The sequence below is a fragment of the Olea europaea genome, chromosome 16, assembly GCF_002742605.1.
Source record: "Olea europaea var. sylvestris chromosome 16, O_europaea_v1, whole genome shotgun sequence".
Lineage (NCBI taxonomy): Eukaryota > Viridiplantae > Streptophyta > Magnoliopsida > Lamiales > Oleaceae > Olea > Olea europaea.
This window is the reverse complement of record NC_036252.1, coordinates 11,028,442-11,048,128: the sequence shown is the minus strand read 5'-3', so window position 1 is coordinate 11,048,128 and position 19,687 is coordinate 11,028,442. Positions and strand designations below refer to the sequence as shown.

The 19,687-nt window shown below is 35.6% G+C and overlaps 2 protein-coding genes and 1 pseudogene across 8 annotated transcripts; 2 read left to right on the top strand and 1 right to left on the bottom strand.

Moving 5' to 3' along the window:
• LOC111412078 overlaps positions 1-5,966 on the top strand; it is a 7,522-nt pseudogene extending 1,556 nt beyond the window's left edge.
• Positions 5,967-6,972: 1,006 nt separating this feature from the next.
• LOC111412077 lies at positions 6,973-9,110 on the top strand. Its single transcript, XM_023042828.1, has 5 exons — positions 6,973-7,400; positions 7,542-7,621; positions 8,529-8,647; positions 8,724-8,800; positions 8,884-9,110. The coding sequence occupies exons 1-5, from the start codon at positions 7,169-7,171 to the stop codon at positions 8,907-8,909; spliced, it is 534 nt and encodes a 177-aa protein (XP_022898596.1). The 5' UTR covers positions 6,973-7,168; the 3' UTR covers positions 8,910-9,110.
• Positions 9,111-9,409: 299 nt separating this feature from the next.
• Positions 9,410-16,624, bottom strand: LOC111412076 (putative disease resistance protein At3g14460). 7 transcript variants are annotated; one of them, XM_023042822.1, is made up of 8 exons: positions 12,750-16,624; positions 12,475-12,557; positions 12,174-12,238; positions 11,542-11,628; positions 11,373-11,459; positions 10,778-10,855; positions 10,642-10,693; positions 9,410-9,950 (listed from the first exon to the last, which is right to left on the bottom strand). In XM_023042822.1, exon 1 carries the CDS (start codon positions 16,185-16,187, stop codon positions 12,765-12,767), a length of 3,423 nt encoding a protein of 1,140 aa, XP_022898590.1. In that variant the 5' UTR covers positions 16,188-16,624; the 3' UTR covers positions 9,410-9,950; positions 10,642-10,693; positions 10,778-10,855; positions 11,373-11,459; positions 11,542-11,628; positions 12,174-12,238; positions 12,475-12,557; positions 12,750-12,764. The 7 variants fall into 7 exon arrangements, with proteins under 7 accessions (XP_022898590.1, XP_022898595.1, XP_022898591.1 ...); XM_023042823.1 differs by having other exon boundaries at positions 9,415-9,950; positions 11,101-11,459; positions 11,542-11,694; XM_023042821.1 differs by having other exon boundaries at positions 9,415-9,950; positions 11,101-11,459.
• Positions 16,625-19,687: the final 3,063 nt, after the last annotated feature.

Below are 19,687 nucleotides of genomic sequence, written 5' to 3'. Positions count from 1 at the left end.
AGATTCTGGAAATATTTTTCGAATCTATTATTGCTTCTGTGATGCTTTTGTGGAAATCCCACCCCCGGGGGGGGGGGGGGGGGGACTCGATGCTTTTTTGGGTTTGCAATTGGTTATGATCGACTATAATACATTTTTCATGATAGGTTTTGTACTCCATTTAGCCATAGTCACTAGTCAAGGCAACCTTATAAAAGGGATGTAATGAATGAATAATGCTACGTCTATTGCTGTCTTGTAGGTTTTCAGATCCCAAGATTATGCTGCCGTACTTTTCTATCTTAGACAGGTATTATTCTTTCATATGAAGCTTGACCAATAATTTCTGTTAAATATAAAGCGTTTCTTACCTATGAATGTTCTATACAGCTTTTTGAAAAGGTTGAAGTGGATAAACCACAAGCTAGTCGTTTAGCATCAGCAGAAATTTATATTGTGGGTTTCAAGTATAAGGCTCCTGCTAAAATTGATCCGCAACTTCTTGATGTAAAGTACCATTTCCAAGGAGGTAAAGAGTCTCCAAAGGTAATCCAATCGCTTGCATGATATCTACACATTATCTTTCTAATTGTTTTAATTGAAATAATTATCTGTATTTGACATGTTCAGGTGGTAGATGTACTTAGAGGAACAAAGCAAAAGTGACATCGTGATGGGTATATTTTCTTCTCACTAATTGATGGAATGTGTGACTTTATTCTAGAAACATTTGTGCAAAAACAATGTTTGTTTGGCATATAAAAGAATGGTTGGGAGCCAGTTTTATGTTTATTCTTGAGTATGCATGATATTTTTCACACATAGTGGAGAACTGGCAAAAGATGATCATGACACTCAAGTTAGTGAAGTTCATAGACAATTCTACTGGTTTTGTCTTTTCGACTTTCATCCCCTTCCTAGTCTATCGATGTGAGCAAATTCCAAGGACCAAGAAATCCCTTATTGGATATGTTTCTTAAGCTCATCCACCACTAAATCAAATCGATAAGGCCCAGTACAGATCATTGATGCAAATCTATCACCTCTGCTTCATCTCACGACTGCACACTTTCTTGAAAATATGGATAAATTGAAGGAAATTCTTTTTATATATAGCACCCACGATGATGATTCCCACGGCACTCTATCATAGGACTTTCCTAAATAAATGAGAACCTTATGCAAATCTTGTTTCTCTTCTTTTACATTCTTACTGATCTCCATGTACATTGATGTTTATGCATTCTTATTGATTAGGTTCCCTTTGCAGGTATGAAGATGGAGACACAACTTTGCGGAAGGTCTGCTTTGCAGCTGACTTTGTTTGGTCTAACTCTCCTCTTGAGATCCTTGGTTCAGTTACTTCTATAACATTCGAGGATCCTGCATGTTTAAGGATCATACTTTGACAACCGACGAGGTGTGTTTTACTCTTTTCCTTCACTTCTATTCTTCATATGCGAGTGAACTCTAGTAAACTTAGATAAACTGCCTGGTTCATTATCTTGTTCTCTGACCATTAAAGTGCCATTTCCTTTAATGCTGGACAGGTTAAAGATCTGTGTGACGATCGTCGTGTTCTGGGGAAGCAAGACTTCAAGCATCTTTTGAAGTAAGATTGTGTCAAATGAAACATACAAAGGACCATAGGCAGATATTTCCCAAATGTGAAGATTCAGTGTTTCTCTTGCATGATTTTGTGCCCTTCGATGTTTGTGTTGTGGTGTAGATGGTGTATACATATAAGAAAGGAGTTATCTCCCTCAGAGAAGGCTACTTCTACAATGGCTGTGGGACGTGAGAGCAAGCAAGATGAAGATGAGAGAATTCTCAATGAAATGGAGGAGCTGACTAATGCCATGGAACAGAAGAAGAAAAGGGCAAAGAAACTTCTAGCAAAAAGACGATCCAAGGTCATTGCCCATTTTTATCAATCCTTTTCTGCTTTATTGTTCTATTCTTTGGGTACATATTGAACATAAAATTAAGCAAAACACGGATTAGTTTGAGCTATTGTCTAGGCTTTAGAAGCTACAGTTAATTAACATTTAATTGAGATGACAGGATAATTTGATAATACTCAAATACTAGAATGCTTTTCTATCGATTATATATCAAGTGATGGGAAACAGTCATCATCCGCCTCATAGTCATGGCACTGTGGGCTCTCTACACGCTATATTCTCTGCCATTTAAGAGGCCATAGCATAGTTAAAGCTAGGTTATATTGAAATATATTGTCATTGCGGTGTGAACAAGTGATATTGAAATTTAGATGTAATGTCTGTTAAGCTGATCTAGTAACAATTTTGCAACAAGTAATATAGACTTGGAAATCTGTACAATGCTGGGACTTCAACTATCACCATGGGATAGGTTTCATAGGGATTTTTGGAGACTTGAAGTCTATTACAATTATTATTTTTTTTTCTCATTCTCGATGTAATATATTATGAATTTTATCAGGTACCTCCTAGCATTTATGTCTACCCATCAGGCTTTGATGAGTTCTTCGACAGCAATTCCCACCTCTGAACATTTTTACCTATTCTATAGGAAATACAACGTCCTAATTCTTGTTGTTAGGTTGTCCTGCATATCATCACCCAATATTTTTCTCCAGTTGTGTTGTTGCACTCGAATGTAATCTCTATTTTGCTTTTGATGTATATATGCTCTTTCAAGACATTACTAATCCTGATTTTTACAAGCATAAATAAATGCAATATATTCTGCTTTGTCTGATAAGTCCTTTCATCTTTACTGCAGGACAAAACTCGGAAAGCATTAGGCAAGCAAATAGATGCGACTGAGGGGGGTTACACAGATCATGAATTGTTCTCTCTAACTTCTATCAAGGTATCTTTGTCGTTTATTTATTTATTAAATTACCTGTTTGAAATATCAGTCATTTATAGCCTATATTAGTTGGCATGTCTCTCCATTCAGGTATAGGATGAAATCTCGTAATTTGCTTCTTACTCTTGGGACTTTTGTAACTGTTAGCTTGCACGGGTGAAATCAAATGGGCAATGGAATTTTTTTTCCTGTCTATGTTGTCAAGTTGTAATAAATTATGCTGAATTAGTGATGATGGGAGTTTTGCTGTGAGCACCAGTTTTCCAATAATCCTGCCTTATCTCTATATAGTGATGGAAATCAATGTTGGATATGGTTCTCTTAAGTATGGGAATGTTATTTCATAAATTGTGTTACGCATCCAAGTGTGTAATTTTTTTGATCAGTTTTACACTGGTCTAAACTTGTAATTTTTATTATATCTCTGGCATGCTTTTATTCAGGGGGAGAAAGAACTTGTGGCTGTCGAAAATGATGAATATGATGATGAAAATGATGGGATTGGAAGTAATGATAGCGAAGGGGGCCATGAGGAAGCCCAAGGGAACACATCTAGTGATTCAGACACCGATAAAGAACACCAGCGGTAGTTTCCTCTTAACTTGGATGTACGCTTGTAAAGTATGGTCCATTTTTTGGATGCTTTTATAAGCTAACAGTATTCTGTTTTCAGGTACGGTGAGCAACTGGAGGAATTATTCGAAGAAGCCTATGAAAGCTTCGTGGCTAAAAAGGAAGGAAGTACGAAGCAGAGAACGCACAAAAGAAGCCTATTCCGAGGGTGATCAGCTCTTGGATGTAAGCTACATTTCCCATTTTCCATCACATATTCGCCAAAAAAGAACGGATGAGCTCCATTTTCCTATGTTATCAACACTGAACCAGACCGGATCAGATGGTTTATCCTGAAAAACTGGGAACCCGTCTGCAAACTGTTTAGGTGATGGCTTAAAACCACTTAAACTGAAAAAACAGAAAAAACCGGTCAAATGTCAGGTCCAACTGCAAAACTGGTTGACCTGGTGCTGGTTTTACCGGTTAGCTTTTTTAATTTAGAAGGATGGCAACTTACAGGCCGGATGACTAAAAAATTAAGAGGCCAAGGAAGTTACTGTTTAACTATTGGCTGGCCTTATTATAGTTGCTTTCTAGCCTTTACTCATTTTCTGATGGGATTGTTGATTAGATGCCAACCTAAAAAGTTCAAGCCTTTTAACACTCGTTGGGATTACTTTAAAACAATGTGCCATTTCTATTTGTAAAAATGTACAAGGAGATCTAAAGCCCAAGATAAATTATTTCTTGAATTTCAATGTTTTTTTTTTCACCTGTAGTTTCTCATTTAATTTTATTTTAATAGCAAAGTAATATTGTATATAAATCATTTATTGTAGCTTTCGCTATATTTAGTGTCATTTCCCATTGACATTTGAAGTGGGCATGATGAAACTAAGTGTAGCTGATATAATAAATATTTTTTTCCTCTATATATACGTTAATTTGGGAATTAACTTATATTTTTGTGTGTTTGGGGGGGGGGGGGGGGGGGGGGGGGGGGGTTGGGTGTGTGTGTATATATTTTTTTTTTATTACTACTGATTCAACCTTGGTTGAACCCAGAACGACTTTTTGACCCTTTACTATTATCTATTTTCCTTCTCCGGATCAATGCTTAGGTAGGTTTTGAACATAGCAATTTTGTTTCACAAAATGCACTTTGCTAAATAGTTATTTTGTTTTTATGGTTTGGGCAGGGCGACGATGACCATAACACTGTTCATTCTGATCAAGACTCTGATAATGACGGAGATCATGAGGTGAATCCTCTTGCGGTATGGCTCTTAGAGAATGCTCCAAGTCAGGAGGAGATTACAGCAAAATGGTTCAGTGTCTTCATGGATGCCAATGAAAGAGTGGATTTAGAGAATGATGATAGCGAATAGGAAATGCAGATGGATTTGCCGGTCAAACATCTCGAAATTCAGGAGAAGAGAATCGAAGATTCACCAAAAAAAAAATACACGGATTCAAAGACGAGTAAATTACCAACTGTCATAGCTGCCAAGGTAGATGATGATTTTGAGATAGTTCCTGCCCCACAGTCAGACTCTAGTGGTTCTTCATCAGATGACTCAGATGATGACGGCATTAATTCAAAAGCAGAGATATTGGCTTGTGCAAAGAAGATGCTGACGAAAAAGCAGAGGGAACAGATTCTTGATGATGCGTACAACAAATATATGTTCCATGATGAGGGATTACCCAAGTGGTTCGTGGATGAGGAAAAGAGGCATTATCAGCCAATCAAGCCGGTGACAAAAGAGGAGATTGCTGCAATGAGAGCACAATTCAAAAAAATTGATGCTCGGCCTGCTAAGAAGGCGGCACAAGCCAAAGCTAGAAAGACACGAGCTGCCCATAGGCAGCTAGAAAATGTACGCAAGAAGGCGAACTCTATAGCGGACCAGACAGAAATATCTGATCGTTTGAAGAGGAAAATGATTGAACAGCTTTATAAGAAAGCGACACCAAAAAAACCTAAGAAGGAATATGTGGTAGCAAAGAAGGGTGTCCAAGTCAAGGCTCGCAAGGGGAAAGTTCTTGTTGATCGACGAATGAAAAAGGATGCCAGGAAGGAGGGAATGAGCAAGTGGGTTAAAGAAACAAAGGGAAAGCAGAAAGGTAAAGGATCGGGAAAGCAGAAAGGTAAAGGATCAGGAAAGGGGAAGGAAAAGGGAATGAGAAAGGGAAAAGTTGGAAGTAAAATGAAGTAGAGGGAAAATGCATCTTTGAATGCGGGGAACTGTGAGGGAGGATTGTTCGGGAGACTTTTAACAGGGCTTCCCTTGAATGCTATATGGGAAGGAGACGATGATTCACCGGGATTGATTTTAAGTCGCGACTGCACGCTTGCCCTTGCTATGATTTGTTTTTTATAATTTTGTTGTAGCTAAGGTTTTGTGGCTGGAAAAGTTTTGCTTTTATTCTCTCTACTACTGAGTTGTTGCTAAGGTATTCTTGGTGCAACAGTTTTGCAAGGTCTCCATTCCGTACAAGAACTGTGTTTTTACTGACTTTTGGGTAGATATAGGATTTAAATCGTATAAAAGGGTTGCATTTATTAAACACGCGTGCTGTGCAGATAGATTTAATATCTGACTTTTTTTTTTTTTTTGGTTTTTTTGGCCGTTCAATTTTGAATAGCCGAGCTGTGCTCTATCAAAACTAAAATTTCTATTAATGCAAAATAAAAGTATGATGATTTTATATCGACAATATATTTAAATAATAGATATTGGTATAACTATTTGTGTTATGGGTTTACATATTCTCATCTATTTTGTTATAATAGAAAATGAGAAGTCTTAGAACTTGTCAAGTGGTAGAAATATGATGTAAATTTGACATCAATTTGGAAAGGTAACGAGTTCTTAATTTCACCGAACGTACTCAATTTTTTCATATTGTTGTGCTTATGTTTTCAAATTTTTTTATTATACTCTTATCCAAAATTTTTAATTAATTAAAACATTTTATCTTAAAATATATTGATAATCTTGCTTATTTACTTGTACCATAACACCTGAAAACCCAATAAAAAATTTATTGTTCTATGGAATGAAATTAGTCAATTGGTTTGGAAAATTGAAATTTCAAAAGGTTCTGGAAATGATGAACAGTTGGCACAGAGAAACTTGAATTAAGATAAAAAAAAATGAAATTTGTTCTTATGTAGAGAAATAAGATAAAAATTTAATTAAAAGCTTACTTTTTATCACTTCCCTTGCATAATCTACTTCTTTATCTCTAATGTCAAGCCATGCCACACATTTTTTATTGTTCTTAAGAATTCTTAGCTCCTTTGAGCACGCAATGAAGGGATTCAAAATATAGAGAAAAAAGAGTTACACATCCCGACGAGATAAAAGGGAATAACTAGCACAACAGAGATCGAGGAAGATGAAAACAATATATATATATATATATATATACACATACATTTATTACTATTCCATTAATCACTTTGGTGGAGGAATATTTTGAAAAATTTAAGAAAAAGAACCAATTATAATAGTATGTGGAAAAATTAACCTGTCATCTTCTGCGTCATTTCAACCATGCTAGTAAAATAAGAAGAAAACTAATCCAATATCAACACGCAAATTCCATGGCGGCTGGACGGTCCAAAATGCACCGCGCACGACATTCATATCATTGTTGCATAAAAACCACACAAAATTTCTTCAATCTGTTGTCAGTTTTTAACTTTAAAATCAATTCAAAGCCGATATAGAGAGAGGGAAAATAAACAGAGAATCAAATCAACGAAATGGATACGTTAATGGAGGAAGAAGAGTACAACTGGAGAGAAGTGAAACTCCCATCGCTAATACCAGTTATGCCGGAGCCGGAACTAGAGAGAGAAACAGGAGAGAGAAGGAGAGGATGTGACATAATAATCGCAGTTGATCATGGCCCCAATAGCAAACATGCGTTTCATTGGGCTATAACTCATCTCTGCCGCCTCGCCGATACAGTTCACCTTGTACATGCCGTTTCCAGTTAAGCCCAATTTTATTTTCATCTTGTTCTATGTAAAGTATTTGGAAAGATTGGGGACTGACTTTCTACTCAAGCAATAGGTTGAGGGCCATTAATGAAATTTTCTTGATTCTTATGCATTTATTTATTTTTTGTGTTAGGTTTGAAGAACCAGATTGTTTACGATACGACCCAGGTTCTTATGGAGAAGCTTGCAGTGGAGGCTCTTGAGGTTGCTATGGTAATTTCTATTTTTTTTCTAAATGTGATCTCAATTTTTTTTTTAGGTAGTTTTGTGTTTTTGTGGTGTTTTCATGAACCATTTGATGTGGCAAGAAATAATATTGGTTAGTTTATGTGACATTAACACTGTGCTTTCAATTATGGATTCATTTTGTTTTCAATAAATTTGAAGTCGGTTATATGGAATAGACATCTTACTTTTTGTTGACATGTACTGTTCTACTGAAATCGTGTCACTCTTACGAGCATAAACCTCTTTAGACCTACGTAAAAGTGACACTCTATTCATTTTATAATTATGATTAAAAAAAGGCATATTATGTGTTGAGATGAAATGATTAACAAAATATTACACCGTATAATGTATGCATATGAGAAAACATGCAACTACTGGACACAGCTAGCGACATAGAGCTTGTTTTTTTATTTTTCTCACATATTGTAATGTGAAGAATATTTCTTGAGACCAATTTTCACGATTAGAAAAATGGTTGGTCTAGGGACTTTTTTCCAAATGTTTACATAAATTTAAATTTTTTGCTTGATTGAATAATTTATTGATTGATACTATGTCATTCAATGGCCTGGCATGTCTACTTGCCATCTCTTTTCCCCTTTATAGTTTCCAGATACTATGATCTATCTTCTATGCAGAGGTGTATCTCTTTCGGTGTCTACATTGTTCTTGTATTCAGATACTCTTGCTTATCCTCATCTTTTTATTACGAAAAATTTAAACTAATTCTTGCTTTCATATATTGTGAACCTGGATTAGTTGTATTGTTTCTATAAAACTCATTTGACTTTTGAAAAGAGGAAAACGGAAGTCCGGTCATGAACTCTATTGATTTGCTATTTTCTAGCTTTAATGGTGTCTTATATAGAATTTGGTACATTACAAATAGGTAAAGTCGAAGGCTAGGATTGTGGAAGGAGATGCAGGGAAGGCAATTTGCAAGGAAGCAGAGAGGTTGAAGCCCGCTGCTGTTGTTCTTGGCACCAGAGGCCGAAGCTTGATGCAAAGGTGCCACTGTCCCTTGTTCTTTCACCCCCCCTACCTGTTTATGCTCGACTAACATTTTTGTTTGACTCTATTTCAGTATGCTACAAGGCAGCGTTAGTGAATATTGCTTCTACAATTGTAAAACCGCACCAATTATTATTGTTCCTGTAAAAGGTATAATCTCTCTGTTAAACCAAATTATTGAACTTCTTAGTTTTCAAGTCTTACGAAGTGATATAAAATTTATTCAATAACAGAGGCAGGGGAAGAATCTGTTGTGTAACGGAGCAGGCAAAGATGAGTAACTCCATCGAATCCTTGTCCTGCATGTTAATGTCGACTCCAGCTGTTTCTTGAGAGCAAATTTCTGTTCAGAATGATTGTGTGTTTGTATGGATTATATTTTTATGTATTGAGTCATTACTGACGTTAAAATTTGTGTATTAAATAGCGTCTCTATTTATTTGATCGTCTTGCTTCCTCACGGCTTCAGATTTTTCATCCTGCATGTAAACTATGTCATGGTTATTTATATACGCGCACTCACGCATACACAAAATTTCACAATAGCTTGTGATTAAGTGAAAGAATGATTGATACTAACGTGGAAGCACCATCCTCTAAACTTGGGAGAGATGCTGACATTGCCAGAAAATGCTGCCTATTTCTTGGCATTCTGACATTGGACTGTTTAAAAAATAGTCAGATTTTGAACCAATCATCTACCGTCAACATTGCATCTATCAAATAAGTAGGGAAAAATAAAATCATCTAGCAAAATGATTGGAAATAACAAGACAGCCTTCACGATTCTCCGTTCGGAAAAAAGGAAATTCCTCGCATAATGTAGACTTTTACATCTAAAATGTTCCCAGGAGTGTTTGAAATGTTTGGCAGCCACGTAATACAACAAATGATATTTACTCAAGGAGATGGGAATGGAAGGACAATAAGTGAAACGTGAACTTGATCATCCTCAATCATCATAATCTTTTTGTTTGCTTCAGTAGAGCGTTGGCTTCACTTAACAAATGTAGTTTCTTGGATTGCTCTTAAAAAATGTGTCACTAAATAATGATTGGTTTGGCCTCTTCCAGCAACTCCTTAACAACAAAAACTATGTACAAGGCAAATCTGATTTAAACAACACATCATCAACTGTCGTGAATCGGAGCTTGTAACAAAATATATACAAAGCGGGCCATGTAGGTGGTCCACCCACAAGCTCATAGCGACTGACATAATTAACAATTTTCTTGACCCTGTAAATGATTGAGCTATGAGTCTCCAAACTTGGACTGGAAATAGACGACCAGATGGAAATCTGCAGAATAATAACGTCATTCCATCAAAATTATACATGTCATGTCTATAGAAAAATTAAATTTACTTGCACCCCAAGAGATGTATTTAAGATATGAATAAATTAATATTTTTCTCTCTTAACATTTTTAACTTCAATGATTTCACAAAAGGAATGAGATTTAATGATTTAACAATATATGAGCTATTAGCTGTAACACATTAAATATTTATCAAACTAATTCCTGACGTGTGTAACGCACGTGGTGTATTGTAATAGAGTATTTCATTGATGGACTTATCAAATTCTTATTGTAGTCTGCCTTTTTTGCTCATGGGTCTACAAACACTCGACCTCCTCTTCCTCCACCCATTCCCTCTAAATAATTGCATACCGAAAAGGAAAACCAAGACATATGTTTCCTCTCTTTTTTTGCCCGAGTTAATGGAAGGGAAGATATGCTTGTTCCCTCACTATAATGAAGAAACAAACTCCTTAGCAACACTCACAACCCAAAAAAGAGGAGGAAAATCTTATTATCAATAATTAATTTCAATAGAATTAACATGAAGCCCAATTTCTACACGATAATTCTTCATGAAATCCTAATTTCACCAATCTGATTAACCCAATTTGAATTCAAACAATTTACAAAATTTGAAGCTAGAAACGCAAATTAATGATGGAAAGTTGTTTGTTCGTTAGTTATCACCTTGAATCCAGAATCCAATTTTCCGTGGTAGTCCTTACTCATCATGTTCCTCCTACATTAATTAAAACAAAATAATTAGTCAACACGGTCACCAAATTTCAAGTAAAAAAGGTTGTATAGCTTAATCTCAACTAACATCTCCATTGCTCTTATTGTCCTCATCATCATGAACCTCAGACTTTGACTTGCCAGACTCATCATTAGCACTTCCAATCTATAAAAATAGTTCGATATAAGTTGTTTCAATATCGTAGTCTAAACTAAACAATGTGTAAGGATATGCTTCTCATAGATGGATTGTCAATTTCTTGTTATAGTATGCCATTTTTGTTCATATTCCTCCTTTGGTTTCTCTGTCTTTTTGCACCAAGGGAGCTTTTTCCTTATTTTCATAACAACAGGAAATTTCTAGAGAAGAAGAATAAAACATAAATAATATCTTAGATTGCATATATTTACCTCATCACTCATGGACACTCACTTATCTCCACCAGCTTTTCCAGCCTATATTATTATTTATTCCCAAAAGGAAAACTAGAAATCATAAAGAAAATTATCATGCACACGCTCCTAGTGCAAATATCTGGCTTGAATATTAACCTTCGAAGAAAATTTAAAAAGAATGATGAACTTAACAACAACAATTGATTCGGATATTTTTTCTTGGATTGTTTCGTGAACCCTTCCCTAAAAGCAGAAATAGCATTGAACAGTTTAATGGTCTAATCAACCTTTTGCCAAAGAAAGCACTTGGAGGCCTCTTTGGCTTGTTTGGATCCTTCACTTTCTTTTTCTTCTTGGCCTTCCTTGCAGCAAGCCTAATATTACCAATGCAAAATTAATCACAGATAACAAGAGTATCAAGCAAAATGTGAAAAAAGGGGGTGAGGCAAAACTTACGGCGGCTCGGAGAAAATCAGTGTCACATCTCAACTCTATCAATTTCAGCAATCAGTTAGCGTAACATTTAACACCATCAATAACCATCTGATCATATGAACGTTGCAACAATAAACATTAGGGAGAGCAGATGTGCAAAGCTATAACAGGTACCTAACAACCCAAAGTGAGTATATGTTCTATATGAAATGTGCGTCCACGTATGGAATATCATCCATCAATATGAATAACAGATCTAAACGCACACGGATGGATATACTTTCCCTACTCAAACAAAACCTTTTTTTCACAAAAAATCATTTTTCTCGAAATTCCTCGTATGATCTTCCAACAATCAAATGATCAAAAAGAGGTAATACTATTACAAAAATTCTATAAAGATATTTTTTTTAAAAAAAAAAAAGGGAAGCCAAGAGATGATAAATATCCATCTTTTGATTAAATAATTCAATTTTACTATGCAACCCGGGAAATAATCAGAAAATATTTCTAAAATCATTAAATAATGAAGGCAAGAAAAGTTATGCTTCTGAACATAGCTTCAGTCACAGATCCTACCATATAATTTCACTGTGGCAATTACACAAACACTTAAACGCAAACGCAGAAAGTAAATCGAAAAAGAGACTTACTTGAAGGCCTCATAGAAGAGGCACCTTCATTCCATCTTGCGTTCTTACAATTAATGAGAAAATGCCTACACCAAAAAAATGAATTTTTTATTTGTTTCATTCAAATAGTGTAAGAACGTCCACTCTACAAAAAAGGTTTGAAAAATGCACACCCATTTCCAGTTTGTTAAATCATATAGTAAACATGAAAATTCAAAAATGCATAAACGTATAGTAAGTTGAATCAATCCATTTCTAGTTTGCTAAAGCAGATTGAAGCAAAATATTAATAACTTAAATTTACTCTTAATATAACACATACAAGAGGAGAAGAAAGGCAGATTTTAGCGCCATAGCCAATCAATTACTCGATTGTTGGTAAATCGGCTCTGACATTGATTCATACTGAAGAGCAGAAGCACAAATATAAGATACAGAGTAGCATGAACACTTGAATAGATGTTAGAAAAAGTGTAGATTCACTATTTGCTGCAGAAAATTCACATTCTGATTTGAAAACAAAATTGACAGAAATGTCGAAATGTGTTCAGCATGAAATGACGTTGAGATTCATAGGTATCAAATTAAATCTATTACCTCGTGTAACTGAATTCATGGACATGGATCGTGGATGGAACGGGAACCAATTCGGACATCGGGAATGTCAGCAATGATGGGCCAGTAGTCTCCTTTGTTCTTCAAACACCGTTTCGCAAGACGTGGGCAGCGGTAAATGTGAAGGCCCGAAAGCTTTTGAAGCTGGCCTTCCAAAGGCAACGCCACAAGCTTTGGGCATTCGTCGATACATATATGTTGAAGAGAGGTGAGACTTTGGAAGCCGTTTGATAGGGTTTCCAGATTCAGCAGGCCAATCAACGACAACGTAGTTAAAGATGGAGGAAGCACACAGTGTTCTTCGTCAGCATTGTTAGTGAGGGAAACCAGCTCTGGACATCCACTAAATGAAAAGGAATCAAGAGAGGTGAGTGTGTGTAGGCCCCATTCCCCCAGCGGCCTTAGTTTCTGGCAATATGAGATGTCAAGGCGAGACAGATTTGGGGGAATATTCTGTTTGGGAAAGAGTGTAATTAATGAAGCACAACTCATCACGTCCAAATCAGTAAGATTTGGGGGAATATCCCCTTGGGGAAAGAGTGTAATTAATGAATCACAGCTAGACACCAACAGGAATAAAAGGGCCGAAAGTAGATCCATCTGATCGGGTAGAGATTTGAGATGTCGACAATACCCTATAAGTAACCGCCTTAAATTTGGTGTGGGCAAGCCTCCATCGGGAAATGACTCTAGACCATCACAATCCCATAAGGTTATATCAGTGAGACTTGTGTAATCGTGGCCCGAGCCTAGTAAATTTGTCAAATTCAAATTCACCCACGTACAAATCGACAGATCATTGAGCGAGGTGCTGCAATCCTGTAGCTTCATCACCGTCTTTAATAATGGACAGTCTTTGATAATCAACTTCTCAAGAAAAGATATTTTATTAGGCAACAACTCCAAAGCGCCACACTTTGCTATCGTAAGACTCCTAAGACCAGGAAGAACATCAATCTCTTGAAGGGACGATAGTTGAGGACAACTTTCAACATACACTTTCCGTAGGTTGACAAGGTTTTGTGCGGTATCATCACTTGGCAATAGAGTCACAAGGTCCTCACATCCATCAACGCTCAAACTTTCAAGCGTTGAAGGAAACTGGTCAAATGCTTTGATAACCGAAGTTAATCCACAAATGTTCGTCAATTTTATTCGAGTTAAAGATTCCAATTTCTGCATCTGATTTAGCACCACCTTATTACACTCTATAGCTTTTAATTCACGAAGGGATGGCAGTAAGGGATCTTGAAGCCTGACCAATTTTGAACAATTTTTTATCTTCAATTTGCGTAGCCGAGGAAGTTTGATAACACCTTCTATTCCATGCCATTCCTCCCAGTTAGACATGTCCTCAAAGGTCAGACTAATGAGTGATGGAAAACGTAATTCTCCAGGGCCTCTATTTCCATAAAATTCAGGTCCAATCACTTTCACTTGATCAGTGCCTCGAATACTCAAGTCTCTTAGAGAAGGTAGTTGCCCTAATGGTGGCAAACTCGTGCAATTTTTACAAAATTCGAAGCTTATCTTTGCTAACTTAGAAAATGCTGAATCTCCAATCCAATTGGAGAAATTCTCACCCCCATAATACATGATTTCAAGTGTTGATAAATTTTTATGGGGCTTTAATGCATTAAGCACGTCCAATTCTAAAATCTTATTTCGAGAATCATGAAAGTCTTCGCTCCATGCCAACCTTATTTCGTTGAGGCTTGTCTTATCCATTAGCCTTGCACCCGTTGCTTCTTGAACATACACAACATTTTGCAATTCCTCAATAGAAATATCACCTTGTAGAAATGATAGATTTCCCAACTCCTTTAACCTCATTCCATCATTTTTAGTCGCAGTCATCTTAGTTAATGTTTGCAAACTTGTTAGTTGAGCAATTCCCCGAGGCATCTCATGTAATTCACCAGTATCAGAAATGTCCAGATGCCTAAGATTAATAAGATTTTCCATGCTTGTGGGTAATTTGGTAAGTCTCGTACAACCACTTAGAATCAACACATGTAAGTTGATAAGAGTGCACACAGATTCAGGCAACCAGGTCAGCGGAGTTTCAGCTAGGCCTAAGTATCGTAAATGTCTTAAATCACCAATAGAATCTGGCAACTCGTATATCCCATAACCATTCAAGTATAGAAATCTTAAGCAGCATGAATTTGCGAATAGTTGAAGCAAAATTCTTTGGGATAAGTGAAAACCATACTGTAGTGGCAAAAATGTTCTCAATTTTGGAACTTTGTCGAGAAAGTTAAATCTAGGGTAAGTTTCATACTCATTGCGCTCGAATGACAAGTAACGGACATTTACAGAAACCTTACCAGGAAGATTTTCCTGCAGTGCACCATCCATCCTCAAACATTTATCGCCAGCAACAGACATAGCTAGATCGTTAAGGAGGTCGTGCATCACAAAGCATGAAGCATTGTCACTTGATTGTTGGAAGAATGATCTAGCCAGTAGTTCATCAAAATATTGACTACCTACATCTTCAATTGACTTATTTTTCTTAGATTCCTGCAGAAGACCTTCAGCCATCCAAAAGTGCACTAGTTGGAACTTGTCAAATTCATAGTCCTTGGGAAAGAGAGCACAGTAAGCAAAGCATCTTTTCAATTCAGGAGGAAGATGGTGATAACTCAGTTTGAGAGCAGGAAGAATTTCACTATTTTCTTCATCCGTCCAGGTTTCACTTTTCAACACCTCTTCCCATCCTTCAGGACCATCCGCCACGCGAAGAAGCCCCCCAATGGCCTTTACTGCTAGGGGCAACATCTTACATCTTCTTACCATAGACTTACCAATCTCTATTAAATCTGGATGACTGTCAAAACTTTTAGCTTCAAATGCATGTTGAGCTAGCAATGATAAAGCATCGCCCTCTGATAACAGATCCAGATTGTATGCTGGAATTTCAGACATGATTTTGGCCACCCTTTCTTGTCGAGTGGTAATGATGATTGTGCTTCCAGGTTTTCCAGCAAGAAAAGGACTGCATAGGCTGTCCCATTTTCCATAATCATCATTCCAAATATCATCCAAAACTATCATAAATTTCTTGTTTGAAAGGCTTTCCTTTAGTTTGACCTGAAGCGTGTCAAAATTTTCATAATCACACTTTCCACCAGAAGAAACTGACTCAAGAATTTTTTTCGTTACTTTTTCAACATCAAATTCATCTGAAACGCAAACCCATCCCTTAAGATCAAACTTGCCCTTCAGTCTTTCATCATTAAACACAAGTTTGACAAGAGTTGTTTTGCCGACACCTCCCATGCCCACAATTGGAATCACAGATATTTGACTATCATTTGATTCAACACCAAATAAGATTTTGAGTATTTCCTCTTTGTCTTTCTCTCTTCCATAAACTTCCGATTCTACCACGAGCGAAGTTGTTGGCAATTTCATTAGACCTCCCTCTCACATTCTCCACTAATCTGAGAATTTTTATCTTTTTGGATAGAGCTTTCAATCGGCCACTAATCTCTTTTAGCTTGGAAGCAATCCCGCGATCAAACATGAAATCATTGTAAGAAAGATTAGTACAACAGGTTGGGATGAGCTTTCTTACCTTGCTGGTGCTGCCTTTATTTTCATTTAATTTGCGCTGCAGAGCTTCGGTATTCAACTCATCCACTAAGTCTTCAAGATCATAAGCCAAATCTTCCAGATCCTTCAGCCACTCTTTCACAGCTACGTTTCCTGTTTGCTTGTTTTCAGCATCAGTAAGCACGGCCTGGATCATCGACAAAGTTGTACGCCATTCTTCCAGCTGGTCATCGATTCTTATACGACGCAGAAATTTCATCAGCTCACCAGAGGCCAGCTTCTCAAGCAAAACAGTGAGAATTAAGTTTATTGGTCCAAAATTAATTTTCCATTATTTTTCCTGACAACGTCATAATTTGAAACTAAATAATAATTCATATTACGAAAATTTTGGGGTATTATAATAGCAAACTAGAATCGGAAAAGAAGACATCAAATTCACAATGCACGATAAGACTTCAACTTCCTATGTGTCTATACTCGGCTGATGCACCTCAGAAAATCGAATTGCTACTATCTGTTTTCAAAAAACCAATGGTCAAGAAAAATTATCCACAACAAATTTGAGATCTCCCAAGATTGTCACACAATTACTCGTAAAAGGTGAAACGATTACTTTGATAGACTGCGAAATAGAAAGCATCAACTATTCATTTTCATTCCACATCGTACTTCAATACCATAGAACCACTATCCTTTAATAGCAATAATTAAATTGCGCTTCTATCTCGTGTCATTCGTTTTAATAATGCCACTATGACAGAGACCATGTGGCGTTGTAACCTTTGTTGGGAAATTATTAAGGAATAATTAGGCCCGCTACTTTGAAAAGGAAAATAATTAGAACAATACACCTAACATCTAATTATGTCTTTAATCACCATATAAATTACGCTCTTAATAGGCTTAAATTCATCCAAACACAGGCTGACAATCCCTTTTGATTTTTCATCATCTAACTCTAATTTTTTTCTAGCTCTTTTTTATGAAATGTTTTACACTACTTGCCATTAGGGCTGTCAATGGATTAGATTTTGATTCAAATTTGATCTGAATCCAATGAAATTAATGAAAGATGGATTTATGATCTCAATCTGATAACTCAATCAAAATTTCAATCCGATAATCCATTAACTAAATGAAACAAATATGGATATAGGTTAATTCGATCCGATTTAGTATACTAATATAATATATTTTATATATTATCGCAAAATTTATTACACAATTTTTTCCATTTTGAAAATTGTATTATACTTTACACATAATTTTCAAATGATAAATAATATTAAATAATAGTATAATGTTGTTAATTGAAATACTTGAAGAGATTTACTTTTTTATTAATTATAATAAGATAAAAATAATAATCAATTTAATTTATAAATTAAACAATCAAAGAAACTAATAGTTGGAATTCCTTTCATTATTCCAAAATTTTCACTTCCCATATCGGATACTCACTAAAATATCATAAAATTTATAATCTATATTAGTCAATGCCACGTGCGTTGCACGATTATTGTATTTAATGTGTCTTTATTAGAGTGATGTAGAGATTTTAGTTTTCTTGGCATAATCCTAACATGCTTTTGAAATTTGAATTAGATTTTTTGGCATGAATCTTCTCTGGCAGTTAGTAAAAATTAGATTAAAAATTGTGAGAATATAAGTAAAAGATAATTTATAATTTTGCTATAGTAAAGATGGAATCTTAAGATTATTTAGAAAGCAAATGATATGAAGAGATTAGATTTATAATTTTAATTTCGACAAACACCAAATGAAGGTGTATATTTGGAAGTGTATGGAGATGGTTTCTTGGAAGTGTAAGAGAGAGACAGTGGACATGGTCCATAATATACAAATGGTCAAAGAAGATAATAATTTGGACGACAAAATATCGCAGAGCACAACAAAAGAAAAAGAAAAAGCAAAGAATCTTGCCGACAAAAGATAAATGCCAAAAAAAAAAAAATCTTGCTGCAAAAATGTCAAATGCAATTAATGTTAGTAACTATTTCACCAACCTACTTCATTTCTTCCCCTCAAATTCATAACTCATTCATTTTTCATGTGCATCTTCAATTCATTCATCTCAAACGAATCTCAAACTAATTACAGTCTATTTCAAACGAATTAAGCAACAAATTCTAAGGTAAGTTGATTTTTATGAATAATATTTATTTATATGAATAACTTACTATTTTTAATCTGTTGGTATTTGTGGAAGAAATGTGAAGTTTGTGGCGAAAATGAAGTTGGTAGTGTGGGAAGAAAGTGGCTTTGTGCGGAGAATCTGCCTACAGTGCGGGGAGCTTCGTGTGGGAAATCTGCCTACAGTGCAGGGACTCTGCACCGACTGTGCGAGGACTCCGCACCCATTCCATGTGGAGTCCTCGCACAGACTGTGCGGGGACTCCACATCAATTTCGTGCGGGGAGTTTGCAAGGATCGGAACTCACTTTTTATTTTTATTTTTTTTGCTTCTTTTTTCAAAGTTAAATTATAATGTTTTTTTTTATATATAAATTGGAGACAAAATCTCAGAATTAGAAAATATATATTAAATCTGATTATTGATATGCATTGACAGCAATTTTTTTCAGCTTACATGATATATATCATATATAAGTATATGAAATCACGAACATATGTTGGTATACGTTATGACATTTTTCATATATATGTTCTATTATCTGTGCAAATGTCTCTAGATTATATACTGTCACTAAACCAATGGTTTTCTTCTACTATCAATCGATACCCCAATTACCAATATGTAAAAGATTGTATAGAATTGCTTCAAGCAGATGATCAATTACTTTTACTCTCTAGCAGTAACAATTTTCATGGATTTCTTTATGGATTTATGTATAGAGATGAAGAGCAACAATTTAGCAGTAAACTAATACATGAATTTAAAATGAGGTTTGTTGACTGTGGTAAAACGAATGAGGTGTGAATGAGGTTGGACGATCATCTTGCTCGTTTTGGCTTACAAGAATTTTGTTTAATCACAGGATTACCTTGCTATGAAGTATCTGTTAATCTTGATCCCAACAATTCTCAACTTAGAGATCAATATTTTGAAAGGAAAAAAGAATTAACATGAGAATGCTTTGCGATGCATTCCAATTATGTGACGATCCAGAGGATAAATTAAAATTGGAATTGGTGATGTTGGTAGAATGTGTTTTGACACCAACGGAAAGATATATTGATTACGGGACTTTAGGCAAGGTTGAGCAGCTGAATGATTTTCTGTTGTATCCTTGGGACCCTAAGACAAACTTTGTTTTGTTGAAATCATTGTAACAATCACATATTAAAAGAATACAAAGAATGGAACAGTATGA